Source organism: Tasmannia lanceolata, unplaced genomic scaffold (genome assembly GCF_043159265.1).
Source record: "Tasmannia lanceolata isolate RefF3 unplaced genomic scaffold, GAP_Taslan_0.1 ptg000007l, whole genome shotgun sequence".
In the NCBI taxonomy this organism is placed as follows: domain Eukaryota; kingdom Viridiplantae; phylum Streptophyta; class Magnoliopsida; order Canellales; family Winteraceae; genus Tasmannia; species Tasmannia lanceolata.
Genome location: NW_027518684.1, coordinates 17,237,737 through 17,248,443, shown reverse-complemented (window position 1 = coordinate 17,248,443; position 10,707 = coordinate 17,237,737). Strand labels below are relative to the sequence as shown.

Sequence of the window (10,707 nt, the reverse complement as noted above, 5' to 3'; positions counted from 1 at the left end):
CTTTCGGAAGAAATAAAATACCGTTTCGGGCATCTGGTGTTTCGGTGTTGGTCCCGACCGAAACCCGAAATTTCGGTCGAAATTTAAAATCATGGTCATAATACATCAAAGGGGTGGCCCAAGGAAAAAAAAAAGGGGGGGAGAGTATATCACTTCCCTTCTTCACTTCATTGTGAACATTTTAAAGTGGAGAATGGGTAGGTGGAGAGTCATCCTCGCATCAATGCTAATGATGAATTTATGGGTCCCCCACATGGAGACAGATGTGCAATCGAGATCGTTGATCTTGACTCAATCCATATTGTCTTGGTCCCCACCCCATGCCTAAGATTAAAAAAAAAAAACCAACAATAGAAAACTATAACAAATTTTCATTTTAAGGTAGACGAGAATTAACTTTGACAGTAAGATGTTAGGTGTTCTTCACTATTTTTCTAAGAATCGTCTGGAGCAACTCTGCTTTGTTCCGAGAATTTGTCTCAGATTACTGCAAAATTCTGCTCAAGAGTCAAAAAATAAAAGAAATGGGCAGAATTTGTCTCTATTGAACAACATAACTCTCAGTTTTTTATCCTTAGATATCCAAGGAATTGAACATTGGGGAGTATAAAATATGGGGGTACCAAAAGTACACCTCTCATGGTAAAGTAAAGAAAGGTACACTTCATTTTTGTTACATGCATGCATGTCTTTGTGCACTGGGGCAATTTGTATCATAGTCATTTTACTTAATGGGTATTCTACTCTACTCCTCCCTTAAGATTGCATCCATCGGGTCTGAAAACTCACGGTAACGACGTGACCTGACTAGAAGAAAAAGAAAAGGGAAGGGAAAGGAAAGGAAAAAAACCGTCCTATTGTTAGGAAAAGAGGCTGGTAGAGAGGACGTGCCGGAGGAGGAGGAATGAAAAGAAGAGAAGAAGAGAAGAATTTTACAGCACAAAGGAGACTTTGTTCTAAGAGAGCCATGGTTCCTCTCGAATCGAGCCATTAGGAGATCCGATTGCCTCGAATCAACCTCTCTTCCCCTCTTTTTCTATTTTCGTTTGTTTGCTTGTGTTACGGCCAATTAGGCACGTAACAACAGCCTACCTACACAAAGGTGGAAAATGCCACGGATGGCATCTAAACAAGGGGTCAACGGAATTTTGATCGAAAATAAATCCCTTTTCAAGCCCTTTTCTGGGGCTAGTGCTAAAACCAAACGAGTCCATTAGTGAGAATGCGAATGAGGGATTAACTCTACAATTTAGCTATTTCCTATAAAATTATCAAAAGTGTTCTAATGAACAAGATTTTATAACCTTCGTGGGCCCTCCATTGATTTAGTGACCATCACCGGAGAATTGATCCTAACCGCTCAATCCAGACATACGTATTTAAAAATTTTAATTTTTAGGAAAAAAACTTAGAAAAATGTTCTTTTTTATTTAGTGACCATGCATGGGATGTCCGCCCGGGATCGGACTAAGGCCATGTGGTGGCCTCAAGATGTCCTACAATTCCAACGATCTTGATTTCCTATTCATGTTACCCCTCCACCACCAACCCTAAAACTCAAAAATTGCCTATTCACATTGATTGTCAAAGTCACTTTCTAAGCACTCCTCTTTTTTGTAAAAGAGATGTAAAATGATTTTGCCATTGAGAACTACTACTACACAGAAAGCCAAAGGTAACATTTGGGTCCAAAGTGGGCATAGGAGGGCAGTGGGTGTGAAATCAAGACCGTTGATATTATAGAACATAAAGACGGGACCCACAGAAGTTAAAGGACTATAAAAAATCAATGGCTAAAAACTTTTCTTGGGAGAACCCTAAACAAGGCTTGATGGATCAAAGTCCTAGGATCAACTTATGTGTCTTTTAGGAAAGAGCATAAAAGTGACTTTTTCCTTTCACCATTTTCATTTTTTGTATAACTCTATTGGTGAACTAAATAGTTAGGGGTTAATTTCGATGCCTCCTATTCTACCTAGAGACACACCCCCTTAACTGTCGGATGAATGTTATCAAGTAGGAAAATGAAGCATTCCTCTCCAAGTCAAGTGGCATTCACGCGTTTCTTGTCGGAAAGGTTGTTTGCTCCCAAAAAAAAGTAGATAAAGAAATGTAATTTGGGCGGCCATACCAACTGGAAAAGTCATCTACGGGACTCCCATCACTTTCATAAATTCACCCCTTTTCTTTACATGGGACAGCCAACTAAAGTGTATGTGGCAATCAAGCCCGTTGAATCCTTCCCACGTGAAGTAAATCAGCCCCTCTGTCATCTATACACCAGAGGTGGCTGTCCCAAGTAAATCACCCCACTTCTCATAATTTGTTGGCTTTAATCAAATCTTTATTTTAAGGCCTAATAAAGGGTCCCACCAGATTGGGAGGTTTGGCCGGTGGACGGTGAAGAAAATGAAAAGGCCGGTGGTCAAATGTCGTCACTTTCACTTGAGCTGGTCTCCCTTCACATTCAAATTAGTCGGTAACGGAGAGGGTGGAAAGGTTATTGAAAATCTTAGATCCACCTAGAGATTTATGTATTTCCTACTGCACTCCTTGCTTAAGAAGTGGATCCTATCTTTGATTGATCCGAACCATCCATTTTAAAGCACTTTTTTTGGGTCCACAAATATTTACTTTTCGCTGTCAAATTTAAAATTAGGGTGTCAACTTCGGTGTCATGATCCATTCAAATCCCTTATCGATCGGATCAGATTCAGGGTGTTCTTCGGATCCACTTACTGAGTCTCGATCTCGACCCATTTCAAATCAGACCGTTCCTCGGTATCAAAACCCACGTCACCCAGCCTCATCACTCTCACAGGTGGAAGCAGGCCCTCGGCCAACTAGGGCCCCATTGCCTCCAGCCGAGTATCCAGCCCTCAGTAGAGGTGGGAACCCATCGCCATCATCCAACATATCATCTACCTGATCAGTAGCACGTCGCTGCCTTGGAGCACGCAGATCAGTACACTAACATACGGCACCTCCCAGGGTCATATGGCACCTCTCAGTGTCCGCCAGCACATTAGCGCACACCGCTTCCTAGGGAACATGTTACATCCACCACTTGCTCAAGGAAAGGATAGTGCTAGAACCTTCCAACTGTCCTCATTTATTGTACCTACCACCCTTGGCAGTCGTACCACATTCCAAAAGCCTCCAATCACCTCCATCCCCTAGCGGCCGTACAACGTCAGGTGTAAGGATTTAAATATCAGTTTCATACAATCGAAACTGAAATTTTTAGGTTCCAGCCGAAATCATGTAAAATTTGGAAAAACAAATTTCAGTATTTTACAAGATTTCGGTGGAAATTTTGGCCGAATTTTAGTGGAAATCTTGGAAATCTCGTATTTATGTACTTTCGGTGTCGGTCTCGATTGAAATAAAAAATTTCAGCCGAAATTAAAAACCATGGCCAGGTGTTGGCACCACCTTGCTAGTATTAACATGGCGCCACGTCGACATCACATCGCTCCCTGGAATATGGAACCTCCGAATATAAAAGGGAACCCTCCACTCCAAACTCAAAGGTAATGCATAAATCCCAATCCTAAGTTCTCATTCTGTTTGTCTCCTACCTGACTTGAGTGTCGAAGAGTTCCCCCGGAGTTCCAAACTACGGGTGTCCCTAACCATTTGTCTGTGAGTGGAGGCCACAGGTCGGAGTAACCTTCCTACCGTCGAGAACAGATAGAAGGCGGGACCAACAGACCCAAACTGTTTGCACACTTGGCCAGATTTGAGCCGCAACATGAACCAAAGAATAGTCCATCATGTTGAAGAAGTTCTGAAACTCAACATGTCATGCAAAAGAAATAAACATGTGATGTCCTCCAAGTCCAGTAAGAGTATACATGTCATCAATGGGCTACTAAATGGCAACACAGAGATCAGATTTTTCCTTCAATAAATTCAAATTTCCTGAGCTGAAGGTGCACAATTTTTTTTTGCAATTGCAACTCAAGTCAGAGTTGCACAGAAAACCCTACCAATTGAATCTGGATTCCACGAGACATTGGTTAAATCAAAGGCAAAAGAAATAAGATTTCAGGGCACATAAAAGCAATGGAGATATCGTTGCATGTAAGTATGTGATATTCAATGCTTCAAATGTCCCTCAAATATTGCTGATAATCGAGTAAATTCAATCTAGATGGATGATATTGAAGATAAAGAAGGAAAACATACTAGAAAAACTTGATGTGGAGAATGTAACAAAATTTGTAGCACAGGTGAAAACCTGATGGCCCTTCACACATTGACTGCTCATGAAATTGAGTAAAAGAAAAGAAAAGAAAAGAAAAAATTGAAATAAGGTCATCGAGGATAATGAAGTGGGAACAAAACAATATTTTTCAAACAAACTACTTCTAAGACGAAGGATTGTGATGCAAATCGTAGGACTAATAAGCGGCATATTTGGCCATTAAAAGTTTTAGGATTTTTATTTCCAAGTCATTTATTTCTGTAGGATTAATATTTCCATAGTTTAGTTTTTAAGGCTTTTATTTTTCATGGAATTTTTACTTTCATTGCCTATATATATAAGCTTAGAGATTATAGATTTTGATGATGAATGAATGAATTGAGTAAATTGACATCGAAGATTCTCACATATCCCTCTTCTTCTTTCCCTTTTCTTATTCTCTTATTCTTTTTCTCTTGTTTCTCCCTTCTAATTTCTTGTCTTCCTTTCTTTGACTCTTATTCTCTTCCCCTTCTTCTTCTCTTTTCCCCTCTTTCTTCTATTTCTCCTTGCCTGGGCCACATCAATTTGGTAACAGAGCAAATGATACGAACTCTCTCTTTCCCTCCCTATCTCTCTTTCTTCCTCCTTGCTTTTCTTCGCCTCCTATACCTCCTTCTTTATCTCACCAACCCATCAGTCCACTACAATAAGAACTAGCCATTGTTTTGTGCTTGTTTGGTTCCCTACAAACAGCTCACTTGCAAGTAGTTTCTCACCTTCAAACCCACCATTTGAGCAGCCTCAACCCATCATCCAAGAAACATCATATTTAACTCACCCGATCTTCTTCTTCCCATAACCCTATTTTAGCACCCAAGTAGAGCCGATTCTCAGCCATCTTCTCTGTGCATTTTCAATCCCTAAAACCAGTCCCAAAGAAACCAGCTGTCGTGCGTGATTTCTGAGAAAGGAAAGTCTCAGAAACCTTACTTTAATTACCTTAAGATATGAGAAGGGAAAATCCTCAAGTTGCTTATTCTGGTAGCCTAATTGAAGCTTGCTCCTATACCCTGCTTGTACGTGTCATCCACAAAGAAAGAAAGCTTTCCTCCGAAGGCAGCAAGAAATACATGTCATTCAAAGAACCAGGTAGGTTGCCTTATTAAGTAGTCACATGAGCCTCTATTGCATAAAGTAGAGCAGACTAGGGGTGCAAGTTTGGCCCTGTCAGCCCCGACCTGGCCTAACCCCGAACAGGGTCAGGGCTTGATTTTCCAACCCCGAGGGCGGGTCATGGTTCATTTTTTTAGACCCTGAATCAGGTTGGGTCGGGTTCTGGGTTAATGCTTCAGGTACCCTGACCCGGCCCGACCCTAAGTTTTCTATTACATAATTGAACCATCTATGCATGTTTCTTTTGCTAGTGTTTTCTATTATCTTGGATTGGTGTTTCTTTAGATTATTATTATTAATTGTCTCTGTTGCCCATGCTGTTGAATTCATATTGTCTTATTTTGTTCCTTTTTCTCTGTTTATTGATCATTTTGTTCTATATGATAAGTGGTTGCTTTATTTTTGGCACTCTTAACAGGTACTTGCACTAGGGTCAATTAGGGCCGGGCTGCCCCGACCCGGCCCAATCAGGGCGGGTCAGGGCCAGCACTGAGCCCTGTAGGGCGGGCCATGGGTTGAGGTTTTTCGGCCCTGACTCAGGGTCAGGGCGGATCAGGGCCGAGATAATGGGATCCAGGGTTGGACTAGGGTTTTGAAAAACCCGACCCGACCCGACCCTGTTGCAGCCCTAGAGCAGACTGCAGAGGCAATAGAAGAAGGTTTCCTTGCACAAGAAGTTTCCAACAAAAGAAGAAAGTCATAGGGTGGGCCAAGGTTATTGGTCACAGTTTCTTTAGAAAAAGGTAACTTCCCATAGAAGTTAGCCGGAAAAAATAAAAAAAAGGCAACTACAGGTAAGTTAACTTTTAGTAAGGGGAAAGTTACTTTTACCTTACTTTATTGGTGAAGATATTAAGAGGACAAAGTGACTTTATATTTAAAGATTCCTTCTGTTTCTATCACTGTTTGAGTCTTTCATCAAGACTTGGATTGCAAGTTTTCCCAAATAAAAGGCAGATAAAGAGGTAATTCCACCCTCGCCCCCCCCCCCCCCCCCCCCATACTTTGTAATTCACGTGACTCTCAGTCAAGGTATAAAATTTCGGTTTCGGACCTTGAAATTTCAAAATTTCGGTCGAGGTAATTTCACCCCCCCCCCCCCCCCCTCCTCTCCCACTTGGGCACCCCCTGTGTATACTTTGTAATTCACGTGACTCTCAGTCAAGGTTTAAAATTTCGGGTTCGGACCTTGAAATTTTGAAATTTCAGTCGAAATCTAGTACAAAAATCAAAACTAATATTTTATTCAACATTAAATTTCGGCTGAAATTACCGAAATTTCGGTGAAATATTAAATTAATTAAAAAAAACAGATTTTTTGGGTCAAGTTTCGACCGACATTCCAAAATTTCGGCCGAAATAAATGACCATTTCGGTTTTTGGTGGATTCAGTGTCGGTCTCCACTGAAATCCGAAATTTCGGATTTCGGTCGAAATTTAAAACCATGCTCTCAGTTACGTGAGAGAGACCAAAAGAAAAGAAAAAGATAGACAGCAACCCCCCCCCCCCCCCGCGGCAGTTCCCTGGACACTCCCTGTCAATCATGGATTAAACAAGAGACGAAAAACTTGATTGTCTTATTATAAATAACATCAAGTGCACGGATCGCGTGTAGATACGGGTCGAAGGAAAGAGAGCTTACAAATTCAACTCTTATATTTAGGCAGAGAACTAATATTCAAATGATTTCTATTAATTACCTATCTAATCTAATTAGAAAACCAAAATCTAAAAGCCTGGATTGACTGGAAAATTCAATTGCAAAAATAATTGGAAATTGTATAAAAGCCTTAATTCGATTAAAAGCTTACTTAGGGTTCGAATCCACCATGGGTTTGGATTGGATTGAATAATCAAAACAATTTTTGTGTTGAATTGTATATTTAATAAATCCAGTCAATGGGAAATAAGATCAATAGCTGTCAATTGCCCATAAGTAATTTATCAAACACACACTCCAATTTCAAAGAATATATAAGAATGTATAATATTTCATCAACAATTACGCATAAGAAAGGATAAAATCCAATGGCATGAATAATTGGGAATCAATACTATAAAACCCTATATATGATGTTATTCCATACCATTGAATTTAATCAACAATCTTTCTCCTTCCCCATGGCTTCATCTAAACCCTAAGTATATGGTGTTTAGTTGTTCATGGAGAAAGTAAAAGAAACAAAAATAAAAAAAAATAATGCCAAGCTTAAAGGGGAAAAAAACTAAACTCTTCTTTAATTTAAATTCTAATAAGAATACATCAACTTGGAAGACAAAAAATAAGAAAACTTAGTTTGATTCTTCTCCTCAAGCTTTGAATCCTTGTCCTTCGAGATGCCAAGCTGAAATGGAGACACTTCTTGCGAGAACATAGTGACTTAGGCACATGGTTTTAAATTTCGATCGGTGGAGACCGACACCGAAACCACACAAAACCGAAATGGTCATTTATTTCGGCCGAAATTTCGGGTTTTCCGAAATTTGACACAAAAAATCTGTTTTTTAAAATATTAATTTAATATTTCACAGAAATTTCGACCGAAATTTAATAATGAATAAAATATTGTTTTTTTTTGTACCAGATCGAAATTTCAAAATTGCGGTCGAAATTCTGAAATTTCAAGGTCTGAAACCGGTACCGAAACCGAAATTTTAAACCTTGCTTAGGCATGCCTTGTTTTAGTCGATGGCAAGATGTCTGTGATGCATTCGCAAAGTCCTATGCTCGAAAGGCTTATTATCGATATCATCAGAGGCAAAGACAAGCCCAACCCCGAGGAGCCTGGGGGAACAACGCACTCAAGCGACTTTGGATCAGCACTCAGACATGGTAGCCAATATGAAGATAACCTTGAATCGCATTAACAAGCATCTTGGGTTTAAGGCTCCGATGGAGGCCATGACTATCAGGAACTCATGCTCAGCCTACCCATCTCCTTCCCCTGTTGATGAGGCTGCATCTCTAGAAGGGGAGGAAGATGACATGCCTGATATTGTTGACTCCCACAATATGTTAGACATAGATGATGCTAATGGTCTGCCAGAGGCCACTGTCTTAGAGCCAGGCACATGTATTTTCAGTGGTCAGTCAGATGATATTGTTGATGAGGCCAACGTCGATGAGTATGATGATTCTGAGATTCTCTCAGGGCCGACTGTCGAGCATCTAGAGAGCGAGCTTGACACTTCCAGAGCTGAGGCAGATATTGTGGCTGGGTCGCATGAGGCTGGCCCATCAACAGAGTCAACAGAGCACGGTCGCGAGTCAGAAGCGAGTGTCCTGACCGATGAGCCATTACCAGAGATAGATGATCGAGAGCACATTGTGGAGGATTACCATATCGTTGAGCAGATTGCAGGACTTTGTGCTGACACAGAGGAGATATTGGTAGATATTATTCATGTGGATATGGTAATGCCTATGGATGTTACATCCAGCACAGGCGAGATCACTTGCATGTTTCAGTAGATGATTGGATTGATTGGGATTACTATTTCTACATTCTGTTGTACTTGTCAGGATGGATTACTTATGTCGATCTCTATTAGGCAGATGTATGACACCGATGGTCTTTTATTACTACTGGAGTGGGTCATTTATATATTTGATCCAGGTGGACTAGAACTCGAGGCGAGTTCTTTTCAATAAGGGGAGAATGATGCAAATCGTAGGACCAATAAGCGGCATATTTGCCCATTAAAAGTTTTAGGATTTTTATTTCCATGTCATTTATTTTTGTAAGATTATTATTTCCATAGTTTAGTTTTTAAGGCTTTTATTTTCCATGAAATTTTTACTTTCATTGCCTACATATAGGCCACATGTATTAGAGATTTTAGATTTTGATGATGAATGAATGAATGAATTGCCTACATAGGGCTTCTTCTTCCCCTATTCTTCTTCTCTTAATCTTGTTCTCTTGTTTCTCCCCTCTAATTTCTTGTCTTCCCTTCTTTTACTCTTATTCTCTTCCCCTTCTTCTTCTCTTTTCCCCTCTTTCTCCTATTTCTCCTTACCTGGGCCACATCAGATTGTGACGATATTGATGTCTGAAGCTACAAGAATTTAGTTGTCATGAAATGGTGGATAAATTGAAACTTCATTATGAGATGATTATCAAGACCTGCCACAGGCATGGATGAGTGAAGAATAAGGTTTATAGGTCAATAGGAGGTGCCCAATTTCCTTTTCTCGATTGGAAATTCTTACATCGATCGGATGAATGTGATCCACATCCTCTTAGGAAGATCATAAAAATACAATTGAAGGATCATGCAAACTTGGGCTAAAAATTATAGGCTTCAAAAGGATGGAGCAAAATGTGTGTTGTTTTGCCGTTTAAGAAGGAAGCACAACAAAAAGACCGACTAGCAGATCTAATGACAATGGAAAGGTTTCCTCCAAGTTACAACCACAACTCAAAGTTTGAAAGTCCGCAAACCCAGGAGTAGTTCCTTGATGATTTGGGACAAGTGTCAAAGGATGACTCATCTAGCTGCTAACACCCACCTACACAGAAATCAGCTCCAAAGTCGCAAATAGTGAAACAAATGGATCATGAAGATAAAAACCTAACAACGAGTTCTCAATTAAAAGGGAAAGATATAGTACAATGTAAAGAAAATGTTACTTGGATTGTCATTTACAGATTGAATTGTGTTATGCTATTATTCAGATTTCGCATCTAAATAAAAGAGCTATGCTTGGAATTGTTTTCCTCTCCTTTTTGTTTGCATCATTACACTCTTCTTCACATCTAGGCTTGATTCGGATTCATTGTTTGCAACTTTGAAGTTGGAATAGTTAACAACTCTATGCAACCCTATGCATGATCCAAGTCTCTAACACTTACAGTTGGTTCACGACTCGAGGTGATACTATTGAGTTCCCTCCATTTAGACTTCCTATCATTATATGTAGACTTACCCATTTTAAGATATAGAGACCTCAAGGTTTTGGAAAGAAGCAACTTTTTTGGCTTCCTATTTGGGCCAGACACATTTACTTATAGATCCACGCAAATAAGCTACTCGCTCTGTCCTTCATTCTAGTGATCTTTACATTCTATATATATATATATATATATTTTTTATTTTATTATTATTTTTATTTTTTTGAATAATGAAAATGCTATATTAAAAGAAGGAAAAAGACAAACAATGATCCCGGATGTCAAGAAAAAAGAAAAAGAAACTATATAACCAAAAAGGGGAAAGAAAAATACAAACAAAGGCCGAAGAAGGCTCATTAAAATGGAAATGACCATGAAAAAATAACTAATAACTAACAGACCCACAAGGAAATTTGCTTCTAAATTGGCATACCAAAATGCTCAAG

The 10,707-nt window shown here is 39.6% G+C and overlaps 1 protein-coding gene across 2 annotated transcripts; it reads left to right on the top strand.

Annotated features, from left to right (window-relative positions):
* The first annotated feature begins 4,579 nt into the window (after window positions 1-4,579).
* LOC143882135 (uncharacterized) lies at window positions 4,580-9,370 on the top strand. 2 transcript variants are annotated; one of them, XM_077385571.1, is made up of 3 exons: window positions 4,580-5,341; window positions 5,784-6,108; window positions 8,123-9,370. In XM_077385571.1, exon 3 carries the CDS (start codon window positions 8,197-8,199, stop codon window positions 8,836-8,838), a length of 642 nt encoding a protein of 213 aa, XP_077241686.1. In that variant the 5' UTR covers window positions 4,580-5,341; window positions 5,784-6,108; window positions 8,123-8,196; the 3' UTR covers window positions 8,839-9,370. The 2 variants fall into 2 exon arrangements, with proteins under 2 accessions (XP_077241686.1, XP_077241685.1); XM_077385570.1 differs by having other exon boundaries at window positions 5,784-6,330.
* Window positions 9,371-10,707: the final 1,337 nt, after the last annotated feature.

What these genes read in the sequence shown, in the direction of transcription:
- LOC143882135 (XM_077385571.1), top strand. Translation starts at nt 8,197, where the DNA reads ATGGTAGCCAATATGAAGATAACCTTGAATCGCATTAACAAGCATCTT.